This window comes from Filicampus tigris, chromosome 6, assembly GCF_054856515.1.
Source record: "Filicampus tigris isolate MCC_2025a chromosome 6, RoL_Ftig_1.0, whole genome shotgun sequence".
NCBI classification, from domain to species: Eukaryota; Metazoa; Chordata; class Actinopteri; order Syngnathiformes; family Syngnathidae; genus Filicampus; species Filicampus tigris.
In genome coordinates, this window is record NC_141222.1 from 5,528,112 (window position 1) to 5,545,640 (window position 17,529).

Here is a 17,529-nt window from a genome sequence, read left to right on the forward strand (position 1 = left end):
AAAGACCTCATCTTGATATAAGGGTAGATTACCACAACCCAATAGTGAACTAGGTATTGTAACTCCAAACAGAATATTCCCATGGTTAAATTAATACATTTACACCAAAAATTGTGACAGTGAAGCTGTCACTGAATGAATGCGCATATTTAAAACAAACAGAAAGTGGACTACTGCCACTGCTACTTAGAGTAACTCATGTAGTCATTGATGGTGCTTTGTAGATTAGATTGAGTTCCTTTATGGTCCCAGTGTATAACTGAGTTACTATATCTATCTATAAATTTTAATATGCAAAGTCCCTTTACGATAAACTTCAATAAGGATTCATTGCTGGATAGAAGAAAAAAAGGACCTTTTTCCATGTGGTTGACCACATGCAAGTGAACCAAATTGATTTCCTTTGCAATTTCATATTTCACTCACACTCATGGAGATTTTCCCACAGAGAGCAGATCAAGTATGATACAGACATTTGAATGTGAAACTCAAAGCTTCCCTTAGTCCACCTTTTGCCAGATGTGATTCAGTGATTTATCAATCAATCCGGACAATATCTATCCCCCTGTTTGGCTCCCATAAGATGTGCCTCAGGACAGTTTCATGATCACTCGCCCTGATAGTTTTCCAATATCTATCAGGATTATGTCGATGAGTATAATGAAGCAATTCCTCAAGGATGGCCATGCACTGGTGTGCCAATACTGACATCTAGTGGAAGAAGACTGAAGTCATTTTTGGGGATTATTTTTCAGGATGCTATACCTCAGTTTGAGCATGCTGAAACAGCATGAATGACAATATCTCATGGTGACGTGTGAATAACAAGATTAAATCAACCTGCCTACACAAATACTGTCAAGAGCTAGAATAAAAGGGCCGATTTGCAAACATGTTGATTGACAAGTAGTAGGTACTATACCAACATTCTTACCTGATTTAAATGAGCAGATTTCTTCTTGTGTTCCCCTTCAATTAGCTGTTTGTCAAGCAGGAGGAAAAACTCTGCTGTTGTAGGAAAACCTGGGAGGACAGTGACCAGAAGATGATTCCCATTCACACCTGTGGCCTGGTGGAGAACATATAGAAGACAAGTTAAGGCATAATTTCACTGACTAAAATGAATTTGTTCAAAGTTTTTAGTTTAAAGAATTGTATTCTTTTTTAACTCATTCACTGCCAAGGACATATTTGTCTTTCCACAGTCCAGTCAATCAATCCCAGGAATTTATTCATATATATTTTTTTCAACATTTTTCAAACGTTAGGGTAAAAGAGGGTCTGAAAATGTCTGGCAGTGAATGAGTTAAGCGCTGAGCTGCTGAGGGAGGTAACTACATGCACACATATTTGATTTCCAACAAGAAAGTCATTTAATAAGTTTCTATTGATATTATGAAATCATACTTGCTTCATATACACCCTATATATCTACTGTATACATGAACTGGAAAAGTGAAAGCTTTCTGATTTAAACACCCAGTGTCATTTTGATAGTACGAATTCTGCAGCTGAGAACGAATGTGTTTTGTATTATAGGAACCCTTGTATATACTGTAGTTCACAATTTTTGTAGTTCCCTATGGTCTGGAAAGGCTGTGACGGCAACAGGAGTCAGGTTGTCGAAGGACGGGAGTGAGAAAAGAGTAGACTGACTGTAAACTACGCACCAGTTAACGTTGTTGTTGTCTTGGCATGGTTATGGCTAACCTTTCCTGTGTTCTCATTAAAGACTTTGTTGTTAGCTCACCGCTTGTCCTGATTACTTCTGCAACGCTATATAATATGTTGCATTGAAAATTACTCTGTACTTTTACTCATTCTTGTCCTTGCGCCGCAAATAATACATTTGCTGTTGTTGTGCAGGTTGCAGATTTGGGTTTTCATCTTGTCATATTTTTGATCTGAGATTTTCACGGGTATTCTGCCTTCCAGGCTGGAGGTGTCATGGAAACTGACGCTAATAATAAATAACAAAACAGACATAGCCGTTGGTAGAAGGAAATACTGTGTACATATCTTTGGCTTCAAGTGGAATTTTGTCGGGAGAAAATGTCGGGAAACATGATGCAAGATTATTACAGAGTATTAAACGTATTGCAGATATAAGGATGTTGCAACAAGCAGCCAATTAATAAGGCAAACTCTGTACTTACAAGCCTTATAAGTTTGAACTATATCTCTTGCTTGACAAGCTGCAAAAGCATTGAACTGGAATCGCCCCTTTGGGTTGGCTCACATTTGGCATTTAGTCTTCCATTGCTGCAACTTCTTTGGCTTGTGTGGCACTGCACTCAGGTATGGGCAAGCCCTGTATTACAAATGGTCGTAAACTATAAATTTCCCCTGCACTCTCTTGTCTTGTGATCCATCATCATGAAAGTCAGATTCACTTTGAAGGTGTCAGAGAGGTCATGCTGCATTTGCAGGGTGTGAGATATTCAGTCAAGCTGACAGTATGTACCCAAGAGAGGCAACATTTTCTTGAAAGGAGCTAATCATTTTTACCTGGATAAGCGAATTCTTGATGACTCGGCTCACATCCAGCCTCCATTCTGGAACATCAGGGTTGTGGTCGTCCAAGTTCGAAGAAAAGGCCAGCAAATGAGACTGGAAATATTCTGTATGAAAAGAAAAATATGGAAACGTTTACCTTGTCATTTGAGACCAGCTTTCAGAATCCATTAATCTGCATCCAATTCTATTTTGTCTGGTTGTGTTTGAGATTTAACACAACCTGAGGAGTGTTATCTACTATCCAAGTAATTAGCTACAACTACGTTCACAATGCAGGGCATGATGCACATTTCGTATTTTTTATTCAATCCGATCTTATTATGTACTCGTTCACATTACAAAAACTAATTTGACTTCTAATGAGAACGCGTCCATGTTGTGACATGCATGCACACAAAGTGCAACGTCAAGTGACGTCCACAAAAAAAAAAAGGTGTCCTGTGGCACAGGTGTTTATGGAAGTAAATATGGTCCCACATGGAGTGGCACGATTCAGAATGACAGTGAAGCAAGGCGGGAGGAGGTAGAAATATTTGGGGAAAACACTCCTCATTTCACGGAGGCGTCCCCTTTCCGTCTTTTCCCTCGTAAGAAATGAACTGACTGCATAGGTGAATGACTACTATCACAACAAATGACCACTTTATGCTTCATGTTTCAGGTGGGATAAAATTAAGTCAAATAATAATAAGTAAGCACATCGAAAGCTCCTTTTATGGAAATGATAAGGTGGAGGAAGAACCCGGCGCTACAGACAATGGACAATATAATTTATTATATCAGATATCATTGTCAGATTTAATTTTTTTCAGGCTGGAAATAAGCTTCAAAGACGTTCTCAAAATCTAGGGATGTTCGATACCAGTACAAGTCCACAACACTTGATTTCTCATCAATACTGATACCAAGTAACCTATACCACTAATACTTTTGATGCATAACATTTCTAAAATACCAATGACAGACCATTTGAAAGAAATACCTTCCATTTAGTTCTGACAAAAGACAAAACAGTAAACCTGCAATAGAGAATTTAAATCCAAAATTGAACACAAACTCTACTTACTGTGAAATTAGGATTCAGTTGTAACAAATTAACAAAAGTGCAAAATAAAACTGACAACTTCCAGAGTTTTGGTCTGTATTCAAAATAAATTGAAGTGAAAATAATACATGCTTAACTGTTAACTTTAAGCATGACACTATGAAGTTGGCAACTGTATAATACACATGAGTAAGTATTGTAAAAGCTCAATCTCGCGTTTATTGCATTTATCAGGAAAAACAGACTTTATTAATGCAATGAATAATAATATGTATTAATAATAATCACAGCTGGGATAGGCTCCAGCACGCCCGCGACCCTCGTGAGGATAAGCGGATCGGATAATGGATGGATAATAATAATTATGGTTATTCTATTTTTCTCAGTCAGTGAAAGCAGGTCAATGTATGAAATTAAGTGTATGCATCAAATACCGTAATGGAGAAAGTTATCGTAGCACCCAAATTGAGTTAACAGATAAACGTAAAATATTGGTAACAGCACACTAATAATGCACTCTAAGCATTAATCTAAACACACACAATTTACAGAAATTTGATTTTATGATATGAGAGGGCATAGGAGAGGATAGATGTGGATGCAATTCAAAGAGAAAAACGCTCTGTCAACCATGAGTAAATTTAGTGAACAAATAATCATTTTGGTAGCAAAACAATAATAATGTATCTTAAGCTTTAAATAATTTAAACCCGATAAACATATACATACTTCTAGAAATTGCGTCTTGTTGGGACTATGAGAGGATGGACCCAGATGGAATTGAAAAGAGAAAAGTGCTCTCTCAAATTTTGCAGGTCCGTCATATGTCAGCGACCTGGGCATATCATGGTATGAATTGAATCTTTTGGTCCTAACAGTAATGGTGGTGTAAAAATCATAATTGGGGTATTTGTGTTTGGGTTATTTAAATGTGATCATGTAAATATTTCCTGTTAAAGCAACACTGTGTCATGTCAGTTTTTGTTGATTATGGTGGCGCCATGTGGACAAAAGCGGAAGTGTTTTGACAAAAGTCAACCACATATCCCATGCGCGCCAGCACGTAGTGTCGTGAAATCCTGAGCTCTCGCTGGCCTGCAAGTTGGACTGAATTACATTTCTATTTCCAGCGGCTGTGTGAAGGATGAATAGCGATGAGGTAATGAATCTAATTTTGTTCAAACAATACTTTTGTTTTTTTGTTTGTTTTCGGGCTTCTGCCATGACACCAGTAATAGCGCATAGCCGTTTGAATCGACTTCCGTCCCTATAGCGAAAGGAGGAAGTGAGTATGCCGTAAAGCAATTCAGGACATTTTTTTTTTTTTTGTGTGTGCCACGGTTGCTCCCATCCTCTTCAAAGTTGCTTGGTGCTAGTGATGGGCACAGCAGTTCTTTTCAGTCAACTGAATCATTAGAATCAGTTCCTCAAAAAGAATTGTTCAAAAGATTCCTTCACCGAATCGTTCGGCTTAAATAAGCTTTAGCTTCTGCCTGTGCCATTCTGTCATGTCAGGATATATGACTGTAAATTGTTGTAATGTGTATATATTAGGGATTGTAATGGATGATTGATGACAGAATAAACAATGTACTACTACTGCTACTATTACTACTACTACTACTACTACTACTTTTAATTATAATAAACATTTTCTGTTCATAGCTGCTGGCTCTCCGCTCAGGAGACGCATCTTCCCAGCAAGGAAAGTCAGTTCTAGCCAGACTTCTGTGAAAAGTTTACTGTATGCCATAGCACTTATTTTGGGACACTGCATTTCACTTTAGCGATTAGCATGCTTTGCGACTCCTCGTTCGCCTCCTCGGTGAAAACGCTACTTATTAGTGAGGTAGTTTATTCGTCATCGCGGAGGACCGGATCCGCATCACGCAGCTCGTTGCTGCTGCTGTGCACGGACTTACAGTACATATGGTATAAATAAAGTCAGTGTTGCTGCAGCGAAAGCTAGGTTAGCACCTAGCATTTAAGCAGGCGCGAAATAAATAACTTACGGGAGTACGGGCGACAACGTGATGTAGATGCAACGCTTAGGTTTTAACCAGGTCGGCGCTGGATAGTGTGACCTGTTGACAGTAGCATGCCGCTTATTGGTGCAGGGGATGAGCCCTTTTAAAAACCACACCTTAAACGATCTCGAAATTGCGTTGTCTGAGATCGCGATTTCGGTCCTAAAACGATAAATCGTTCAGCCCTAGTGGGTACCCTTCCGTCATCCGTCATTCGCCTTTTTTTCAGGGGGCAAAAAATAGTACCCGTCTATAGGCCGGTCCGCCTCTAATTTTAAACGGCCGTCTGTCGGCGAGTCCGACTGCACTTTCACTTGTTGACAAGATTTAACAAGTCATTTTGAGCAATGGCTTCAACACTTTAATCTCTGCAAAGATAAGTACAAGTATGTTTTAAGTGTTTAAATGGTTGATTTAATAATTCATTTATAATGCAGTCCGGTTCTATAACTATCACTCATTATTTGCTTCTAAATCAACACCAGGGCAAGGTACATACTTAAAAGTTGGTAAGTTAATAAAATATTAATAAAAACTCCACAGCCTATAGTAATAAAAGCAACATAAATTGGGAAGATTCCCCAGTGGAGAAATTAACGCTGATGTCACAGGGGCAACAAGGGTTTCATAATCTTCCTCAAAGGTCTCTTACACACAGAGGTCCCACAAAACAGCTGCATCAGAGTTGTCATAAGATATAGCATTTATCCAGCGATGTTGAGGCAGGATATCGCCGCAGCATCCGGTCTGATGTATTAGCGTCAGACCCATCGCCAGAGCCCAGCCTTAATTAAAGGGGAGCACATGGAATGCATGTAGGGTGCAATTATTAATAGCCTGCAGACGGCACATTACTTCATATATTTGGATATATTCGCATAGCACTACGAGTCAATTTAGTCTTGATCGACGCCCTTTGTGACAATATTGGCATGTTATTTTTCTTTCAGGCTGCAATGGATGATGACTGGGGAACATTTAACACAATATGATGCTATCCAATGTTAGTTAGAAGTGATTTTCAACAATATTTTTATCAATCATATTCATTTTTGAATATTGAATTCATGAGAGGGACACCGCTGTTGTGGAACCTATGAGACCTCTATAAAATTGTTAATAAACAGTGTGAACTTTAAAACTGCTGGGCGCTCTCTGGGCACATAGTACATCCTATCCCCCGCAAATAACGTGAGTCCACTATATACAAATAGCAATATTTTCCCTCAGTAGCATATTTGGTATTGGAGTAATTCAAAAGTAATTAATAGTAACCACACTACATTACTTTAATATAATGGCACTTGTCAGAAACAGTATCAAAGTTGGTTCACCATGGACGGAGATGGTCTTTCGCTCCTGCAGAATAGTATTCCCTGCAGACACCTGCACGGTAACTGTGCTGATGCCTTCCTGGGAAAATGTGCATGTCACACTTGCCTCAAGGGTGATTATGGGTTGCTGGGAAAATAAAGTCAGGGAGAGAGTGCATGGAAGAAAGTTGGTGAGTCAGAGTCAGAACATCAGAACATCAGGGCTCACATGAGAGAACCTTAACTGCTGTTATTTGCTCTACACACAGTAGGTGTCAGCTCGCTGGCGCACACACGCATGCACAACACACACACACACACAATCCTGCATAAAATACCAGGGGCTGCAAAACAGTTCCCTGCATGACACCAGCAACTCCTTCCTGTCAATCTGTCTACGTTTACGTGACTTCCTGTTCAAATGCCAGGTTTTTGTGACATAAAAAATTACCAAGAAATATAATTTCAGCACAAACATTCACGCGCATTATATGTATAAAGTACCTCAGTACTATTTCCAATCCACCAGATATAGGTAACTGTTCCCACTTGGGTGGGCAACAGAATCGCTGTCAGGTTCACTTCCTTATTCTTCACAGCGACAAAGGGTGCGGAGAGATGGATGGATTCCAGCTGACCTACTCAGGAACACAAATACTTGTACATAATTTGAAGGAAAATGCATGTATTTTCTAAAAAATGTGTTGGTCAGTATTGAGAATTGTCTGTTATTTATGATCAGTGGCATCCCTGGCCTGTGTTGGATCTATGTGGCACATCAAACTAGATCGGTAGGTACTGTAGAGCATATTGCCATATTATTAGTAATTGTGATTGATAGATTAGATGGATGGATGGATGAATGGATGGATATAGATAGATAGATAGATAGATAGATAGATAGATAGATAGATAGATAGATAGATAGATAGATAGATAGATAGATAGATAGATAGATAGATAGATAGATAGATAGATAGATAGATAGATAAATGCAAGACCAAAAAAACGAAACGATAATTTTTTGTATATCTCACATATAATGTGTAGGTAGAGGATCGCAGTGTCTGTTCCGAGGCTATTTTTTCCTGCTGCAGTCACCCGGTAGATCCCCGCATTTTTATAGATGTGTTTGATCCCATCCTCAATGGAGCTCAGATTGGAATATGAAAGAGCATGACCATCCCCAAAGTCGAGTGTGATGCTTGTCCGTGCTGCGTCACCCTGGAAGGAAGAGACCAGATATCTGAAGGTCTGGTCTGCAGTGTACAAAATTGTCATGAAACACTTTTTCAGTATGGTGCACTACTGTCTTCTATGAGGTGATCAATAGTTGTCAAACATGCAATATATGTTTCTATATCTTTTTTTTTTTTCACCAGATCAGGATACAAAGTATACAGTTAATAATGACTAAAATTGATTTGTTTATCTCTGGCTTCCCATACCATGATGAAACAGTTTAGAGCACAGAACAAAACATATAAAAGAAGCGAGTGGATGTGTAAAATATGTTTTCCGATTGTTTTTATGTTTCATTTCTCTCTAAATTTAGTCATATTTGGGAGCACCAAAGTCAGCTGAGATAGACTCTAGTACACCCACGAGCCCGGTGAGTATAAGTGGTACAGAAAATGAATGGATGGATGTTTGAAGGAAAAATATTTAGCCAAATACAATGAACATTTTAAGTTAACAGCCGAATTACTGTTTTCCTCAAAATTGTAAAAAAAAAAATAAATAAATAAATAAAAACACCATTTTTTTTAGCTACTCAAAGACATTAACAGAGTTCTCCTGAAGCCACTCCTTTCATATCTTGACTGCCTTCTTAGTGTTGTTGTCATGATGAAAGATGAATTATCACCACACTCTGAGGTCAAGAGTGCTCTGGGTGATTTTGTACATTGCTGCATTATTCATCTTTCACTCTATCCTGACCAATCATCCAGTTCCTGCTGCTGAAAAAACTCCCAACAGCATGATATTGCCACCACTATGATTCACTGGAGGGATGGTATTGGACAGGTGATGAGATTGTGTCTAGTTTCCTCCAAACATTATTTATGTCTGACAGTCACACCAAAGATTTCAATCTTTGCTCATAAAAGAAGAGAGGAGGGCATCGTCTATCTGTCACTAAGTTCCCGTCTGTATTTTTCGGCCGACCCACGTGGTCCCAGTCCGTCCCTCGTTGGTGACCAGAGAACATAATTTTCATGTCACACGCAGGCGCCGCACAAGCAGGCAAATAAATAAAGATCCAACACACCTGATTTAATATGGAGTAAGATCGCTGTCAGAAAGGCATATGCGTAATTAACAATTCGTATCCGTAATAGTAATAATTTGTGAGTACAAATTAAAATTTTGAGGGTTTGACTTCTTTTCTTGAGAGTGCCAATCAAAATTGTGAGGGTTTGACTTATTTTCTTGTGAGTACGAATAAAAACTGTGAGTGCATTGTTTTGTGAATACGACTCTCGCTACTACGACTGCGAAACTTCACTACGCACGAATTGCCAGCTGAGGATACATCACTTTGTGAGAGGACGAATCTGCACAACATGCAAAAGAGGATGAGGTCACGCAGGCCACAAGCTGGTCCAAAGGGGAGCTAATCGATCCGCGATTCCTCCCCCCGCGCATGCGTAGAGAAGAAAACAAAGATGGCGACGCGAGCCGATGGGACGGCGCTTGCAGCGGCTCAGGAGACGCATGTTCACAGCAGGCAAAGTCAGCAACGTGCATATCCAATTTACCGTATTAATATTTCTTTCATAAAGTCGTTCTATATCAATTAATAGCTTTGGACTCACAGGCTTACGGCGATATATTGCAATCTAATGATGCATTTCACTGTTAGCATTAGTACGTGGCTATGTAGCTCTGTTTTCAACATTTAGTCATATCTGTCACCATACTGTAGTTTAGTCACACGTACGTCAACAAAAATGTATGTATTGTATGAATGCTGTTAATAGCTCTTGCTAAATTGGTCGCTCCATTTTTATTAATTAAGTAGTCTCACAGAACACAAAAAAACAAGGACATTGTAGTGTTTAATGCAAAAGAAAAAAAACTTAAGCAAAATGTCCCATGATTTGTTCAAGTTTGTAGACATGTCACTGAGTCCGATTGTCTTTGAGCTATCTTCAACAGAAATGTAGTGACATGAGAGGGGGAATGAGGTTTATCTTCTCACAAATTATTTAGTGTCATTGATGTGTTTGTGGTACAAACCTGTAGGTGGGGCTACTTATATATATTTGTTGGTTGTATATGAACAAGAAGAGCAAATCATTATATATCAGTACACATTAACCAATTATTTAATGGATTTTGAGTTACGCTCCCCCAAAATCCCAGTTTACAATGCTCTACTGCTAAAATCTTATTGACTGTCATTATATCTATTTTGAAGGTTTTGTGCACAAGCCAACAAAGTTGTGCACATTTTAATTGAAAATATTAGTTTCAATGTAATTTTTTTTCTTTTATAGTAGTAGCAACAAGATGGCTCATGTCATGCCTGAAGAACAGTAGTATTGATTCGATCAAAAAGACGAGGGTAACACTAATTCATTTTCTTTTCAACATACAGTATATCGTCTCTGTCCTCTGAAAAACACTTGTCCAGTTTTTGAAAATTGTTTGATTTTTATGTTAATGCGATGTCTGTAAAGTGGATACACTATTCACGTAAAAATAAGAAAATTGAAAAAAAAATGGAGATAAGTGTTTTTCACATGACAGCGACACTATGCAGTGAACAATTTTAATTCAGAGCCACATTTATTGATGTTATTTAGTTGAATAATTTATTTTGATTTCATATTATCAAAGTTAGGGCGGCACGGTGTTCGACTGGTTAGCACATCCGCCTCACAGTTCAGAGGTCGTGGGTTCGATCCCGGCTCCGGCCTCCCTGTGTGGAATTTGCATGTTCTCCCCGTGCCTGCGTGTGTTTTCTCTGGGTACTCCGGTTTCCTCCCACATTCCAAAAAACATGCTTGGTAAATTGATTGGACTCTCTAAAATTGCTCTCTAAAAAGGTGTGATTGTGAGTGCGGATGTTTGTCTCTGTGTGCCCCGCGATTGGCTGGCAACCAATTCAGGGTGTCCCCCGCCTACTGCCCGAAGACAGCTGGGATAGGCTCCAGTACGCCCCGCGACCCTTGTGAGGATAAGCGGTATCGATAATGGATGGATGGATTATCGAAGTTACCACCATCTCAAACAGTATGCTTTGCCTGATATTTTTTTTATGTAATTATATTTTCAGAAATGTAGACAGTATTGTCCAGGGTGATCTCTTTGTTGACGATCGCAACTCTGACCCTGCATGCTGACTTGAAGTGTAACTGCAAGCCACTGGTGACGGCTGAGATCTAGACGGAATGGGCTGAAAAAACAGCAGATTTGGAGATGGAGGCAAACACTGATGACAAATCTAGATCGACGATGAACATATGCCCTCAGATGGACCGCCTGACTTGGGGGACTATGTCAATGACCACGTGGAGATTGGAACAGAGCCACGAGAAAATGACAACATAGAAATTAAAATACTTGCCAAAATCATGAGTACTAAATTGCATAAATATACAACACATCATAGTATAATAGACATCAATTATTTCACTGGGTATATTATTTATAGGCATAACATTTATTATTCAAATATCATTGATGCTATGAACAGGCAATACCTTTTGTGTGTGAAATTGTATTTATGTAGTACATCAGTTTCAATCAGTTTAAATCTGATTTCTGACACCACACATGAAGAATTTACACATTGTTTTTATACATTTTCTAGGGATGTAACGATTAATCTAAAATCAATTCAAACTGCATAAAATATGCATCGATGTAAAAAATAAAAGAATCAATTCTCAACACCATGTTAACGATAGCTGCTCTCAAATTATTAGGCGCTAATTTTTCTCTCAAAAATGCCTCATCTCCCGCTGGACAAAAAATGATTGGTGCTGAAGAAGGGTGAAATATGTTTACAAATACGGTTTTTATTTTAGTACTTATAAGTAGTTTCATAGGAATAGTGCAACTCAGCATAGCGTATTGTTTTTGGGTTCCATTTTAAAATGCACTAAACATTCAGCAATAAAATATTTACGGCCACAATTCAATTTCAATTACGGGTACTCCACTAAAAACAAGTCAGGAATGCTAGTACAACAACCTGCACAGTTTAGGACAAGTTGAATATACTATCATCTTGTCTTTATTCTTTTAAACAATACCTTAAAGCGTTTTTGCTGTAAGATACCGATAGTCATATAAGAGCAGTTGCTTGCAGGTGCGATTATGCCGCAATTTACATATGCTCCGATTAGTCAACTAATCGCAACACCCGTTGGTGAATAGTCGACTAGCAAAATAATCGTTTGTGACAGCCCTACATGACGCTTGAATCTGGGCTGGAGTAAATCGTTACATCCATAACATTTACAGTAGATATATTAAAATATCTTCAGGAGAAAACGTAATGGGGTATGCTGAACAGATAAGTATGTTGATGATACTGCAGTGAACTTCAGGGGTGGTTTACAAAGTGCAGCAGCTGGGCTGATTTGCTCAGAATGAAGAAACTACAAGAGAAAGAGAGATCATTGTTAATTGGATTCAGATGGTTTTATATCATGCAACCACTTGTCAAAATAAAATTGAGTAAATTAAACGTTTTTTTTTTTTCAGTGCACTGACAAATTATAATCTGATGCATATAAAACACACAGTGACATTTCACATATTTTTCTAGGAATACACAATCACAAGTTTGATCCATGGGGCGGATTCATAATTTGCTCATATTATGCATACTAGATGTTATATAGAGATTCAACTGTTATACAACTAGGTACCAATAAAGGGTACTGGTGGTTTGGATATGCCAGAGTTACCAAGGAGACGTAGAGTGAACTCCCAGTAAGCCCTGTTTTAATGTTGAGTCACCTGCATTAGCTAACTCCGATGAAGCTGATGTGTGTGCAAATATTTATTAATATCTCAAGATATTACACTACCAACTCATAAAAATATACTCAACACACACTATCTCAGTGTCTTAACATGGTATACTGTACTTATGAATATGTAATATTTTTATCAAAAACATGTAAGGAAAACAACGCTCAGTACAATACAATACAATACAATTTTAGTTATATAGCACATTTCATAACAGCTAGGGCTGTAACAAAGCACTTTACAATGCAATTCAGTAAGATGTTAAAGCAGATAAACCTCACTTGTGTCACTACATTTCAGTTCAAACTAGTTCGCAGTATAACAAAATAGCCCTCTGTGATATGTCTTCACTATACAAGACATTATGCGCAACATTTTTCTTTTGCATTAAACACTACTTGTTTTTTTTTAGTGCTGTGAGAATACTTTAATTAATCAATAAAAACAGAGCGACCAATTAGAGCTATTAACAATATCCATACAATACATTCTTGTCGACGTGCTGAATTCTGGGTCCACGTGACTAAACTACAATATGGTGACAGATAACATTGAAAACAGAGCTACATTAACCAATTACTAATGCAAAAGTGAAACACATCATTAGATTGCCATCCATCGCCGTAAGCCTGAGTCCAAAGCTATTATTTGAGATAGACTTTATGAAATACATATTAATAAATTGGATATCCACGTTACTGACTTTACCTGCTGTGAAGATTTTTTTTTTTAATTCACATAATACAATATAATACAAAGCTCTCGATGGGAGATTAAACAATTGTTCATGCAATGCTCATAGAAAAAGTCTACAAAAGAGAAAACCCCCCCCAAAAAATTAAACATTACAATATTAACATTAAATCTAAAAGGAACAGCAAGGCAAATTCAAACCTGCTGTGAAGATGCGTCTCCTGCTGGAAGCGCTGTCCGATCCGCTCGCGTTCGCCATCTTTGTTTTCTTCTCTACGCATGCGCGGGGGGAGGAATCGCGGATCGATTAGCTCCCCTTGGGACCAGTTTGTGGGCTGCGTGACGTCATGCTAATTTGCATGTTGTGCAGATTTGTCCTTTCACAAAGTGATTCGTATTCTCAGCTGGCAATTCGTGCATAGTGAAGATTCGTAGTCGTAGAAGCGAGAGTTGTATTCACAAAACAATGGCACTCAAAAGGTTTTATTTATACTCACAAGAGAAAAATTCAAACCCTCACAATTTTGATTCATACTCTCAAGAAAAGAGGTCAAACCCTCACAATTTTAATTTGTACTCACAAATTATTACTATTACGGATATTAATCGTTAATCACGCATATGCCTTTTTGACAGCGATCTTACTCCATAATTTAAATAAATAATTTTTTTTAAAAAAAAAACAGACACACACGCACAGCATGGTGATCGGTGAAATAAAAATATACAACACAATCCAACTTTATTTATGTCATGTCATGTCATTTTCCAAACCGCTTATCCTATACAGGGTCGCGGGGAGTTGCTGGAGCCTATCCCAGCCGTCAACGGGCGAAGGCAGACTACACCCCGGACTGGTCGCCAGCCAGTCGCAGGGCACACATAGACACTGTCACTGAGCGGGAATCGATCCCACGCTGCCCGCACACAACTCGGGCGTGTGTACCACTACACTATCAGCGGTCAACTTTATTTATATAGCGCATTTCGTAACAATGGTCTTGCTTTATAACCCATTAAGGACAGGCGCGCATAACCGCGATCCTACCACTGGAGCGCTGTTGCGTCTTTCTACCCTTAAAGCCAGGAGAGCGTACACGTTTCTTTCAATTTTTTCTATTTTTTTCTATTTTTTATTTAATTCTCGATCCCTTAACCAATGAAATGCATCAGAATATACATGTGACGATGTCGTAAGTCCACGGAGGGTGTTCCAGAATTCTTTCGAGTGATAATGGCGACCCCGCGGAGCCTCTTAAATGAGTAATGACAGTGATATAAATATAGACGACGCGATTGTGGACTTTGAACCAGTAGAACCAGTCGAATGTAATATATGGTTAAGATATATGTTTGTAGACAATGACAATATCGACGTCTTTTTAACAGAATAGAGGATTGTAGTTACCACTCGATTTTTTAAAATTCAAAATAGTGCTTCTCTTGCACTGACAGTTTATTTTTACCTCTTCAATTGAAACAGTAAAGATTAATAAGTTCGGGTCTGCGTGAAAGCCACATGTATAAGCTCTCAAGCAGGGGCTGAAATCTTAATTATTTTGTAGGAGTTACATTTCTGGGAAAACTTCAGGTCATTCCTAACACGACCTTAGGTTTTGGGGAGCTGTTGAGCCAGGCGCTTTAGGCCTTAAGGGGTTAGGCCGTCCTTTTTAAAAGACTTCTCGTCCTCTGTCCACAAAATGGCATCCAGCCGGGACGGACAGTTCCGTTCCTGGCACGGAATGCCCATCTCTGAAAAAGAACAATCAAATTTCCTCAAACTCGTAACCCACTTAGCGGCGAAGGTTTGCGAGAAAAACCTTTGCCGCTTAGAGGAATACGGGCTGTAACAGTACTACCCTTCCAAGAGATGAGAAAGACAATAACCAATAGAGGGAGACAGAACGGAGAGTCCTGACAAGTTGCTGTTTTATTGTGCCCCATTGATCTTAAATGGAAACAGAAAACATAAGGGAGGAAGGATGAGGGGAAAACCAAAAAATCCAAGATATGCCCTTTTAGAGAAGGGCACAGTATGGGATTGGGAAAAATAAACACTACAGTCATATAATAAAAGACGCTTCAACAAAACTCAAAGACTTGCACATGTGGGGTTTCGGGTGTGGGGAGGTAGCAGCTCAGACGCGCTGTGCAGCAGCTGCGGCCAGCCTTTTCAAGGCGAGCACATCCACAGCGAACCTGGACTGTCACCAGGGGGGGAAAAGGTTGGGGTGATTCAACGAAAAAGTAAGGATAATAGGCTCGCGTACCATTGTATGATCATTACTGTGGATGCGTGAGTCTGTGTCCAATGTCCGAGCTGGCATGCCAAAACATATCAAACACGAAGCAAAGGAGAATGAGGGTGTGAGGGAGGTAAGCGGGACTCCAGTGTCCGGAAGGATCAACATCCAGGAGATTATTTGAAGGGAAAAACATTTACAATTTTTAAGTTAACTTAAATTTGAATTCATCCATCCAGCCATCTGCCGCTTATCCGAGGTCGGGTTGCGGAGGCAGCAGCTTCAGCAGGGAAGTCCTGACTTTCTTCTCAATAAATTCATTTTAATCTTAATTAAAATTTTAAATTGCAGTTTAAATGTGAAATATCACTTTTGTGACACAGGTCCTGGAACTTTTCTTGGAACATGTTTATTATTGTGAGTGTACTTTTCAGTCATGAAGAACTGCACTGCATCAAAGGCAATAGCTATTAAGAAGTTGAAAAAAGGTTGTTACCTGCTCCAGAAAAATGAGAAAGGTGACATTGGTGCCCAGGACAGCTGACAGTGTACCCTCACTGGTGACCAGGTGGAGACCTTTGGGTGCTTGCATGGGACATTGCTGCCTCTTGGCTGTGTAGTCTACAATGACTCCATGTGTACAGTTGTTTGAGACCACCTTCCTGTAGCTAGTGTTGAGGAAAAAAAATACAAACGTGGGTATGACTGATAGAACAGTAAATGACAAAACATTCCAATATGAAGCACAATCCTGAAGGTAGATGGGAATTATTGAAAGAAGACCTTTTTTTATATGTAGTTAGTATCAAATACAAAACAAGGTTGATGGTAGATCAAAGTAAACCAGGTCTAAATGTATATCATGGTTTGCAGATCAATGCTAATAAATAAATGATAAAAGATCAATTCAACAACCTTCAAGGAAAATATGTTTCCAATACATACATCAAATATGTTTAAAAATAAAAAAGTAATCAGTATTTGAGTGATAAATGGCAATATGTATCTGTTGATAAAATTGCTTGTATCTTTAAAAGGTGACATGTGGGGTCCCATAAGAGTCACTCCTTGGGCCAAAACGATTTATTTTGTATCAGAATGAACTATGTATGTTGTCTACACTCTAAAAACAGTTGGGTTACTTGATTAACTCATTTTTTTGGATCGTTTGTGTTGGGTCAAAATTATCGGTTATTTCTTATGAAATAACCCAATTGTTGGTTCAAATGAATGGTTTATTGGGTTATATACCAGTAATGTTTTTGTTGGGTCAACATTAGAGGCCCATATACAGCTGCCTTCCGCAAGTATTTAAGTATGACTGGCGGCCATGAAAATAAAAACTTGTGAATTATCCCGAACTACTATAACCCTTGGTTCACACACAGCTGAATTGAACTCTGTCCACCAGCCATACTTTGCTCTAAACTGGCCCATACTTTACTCCAAATACTCATTGTCATTGTAGTACCAGAATTTTTTTTTAAACCACTAACACAAGTCTTGTGTTGCCCTACATGTTTCAGTTTTAAGGTTCACTGCATGCCTTATTTCACAAGAACTGTGCATTATCCAAATAATATTGCATATTAACTTTATACATTTACTTTAACCCACAGGAACATTTCTATGATGACCAGAGTGATTCCGGTTATCTTGCTTGGAGATTAAAAACTGTTGATCTATGTACAGGCTAA

The 17,529-nt window shown here is 38.7% G+C and overlaps 1 protein-coding gene across 5 annotated transcripts in view; it reads right to left on the reverse strand.

The window, feature by feature from the left end:
• The window catches only part of sorcs1 (sortilin-related VPS10 domain containing receptor 1), a 196,163-nt gene that overhangs the window by 9,743 nt on the left and 168,891 nt on the right, over positions 1-17,529 (reverse strand). For all 5 annotated transcript variants that reach the window (XR_015087120.1, XM_086033399.1, XM_086033398.1 and 2 more), the window contains 6 exons: positions 16,329-16,500; positions 7,940-8,126; positions 7,407-7,540; positions 6,924-7,050; positions 2,509-2,621; positions 935-1,069 (listed from right to left, as the gene is read on the reverse strand). Coding sequence is in view for 4 of the 5 variants with exons in the window: in XM_086033399.1 (XP_085889525.1) it covers positions 935-1,069; positions 2,509-2,621; positions 6,924-7,050; positions 7,407-7,540; positions 7,940-8,126; positions 16,329-16,500 (868 nt within the window). In the remaining variant the exon portion in view is untranslated. The remainder of the gene's footprint in view (positions 1-934; positions 1,070-2,508; positions 2,622-6,923; positions 7,051-7,406; positions 7,541-7,939; positions 8,127-16,328; positions 16,501-17,529) is intronic.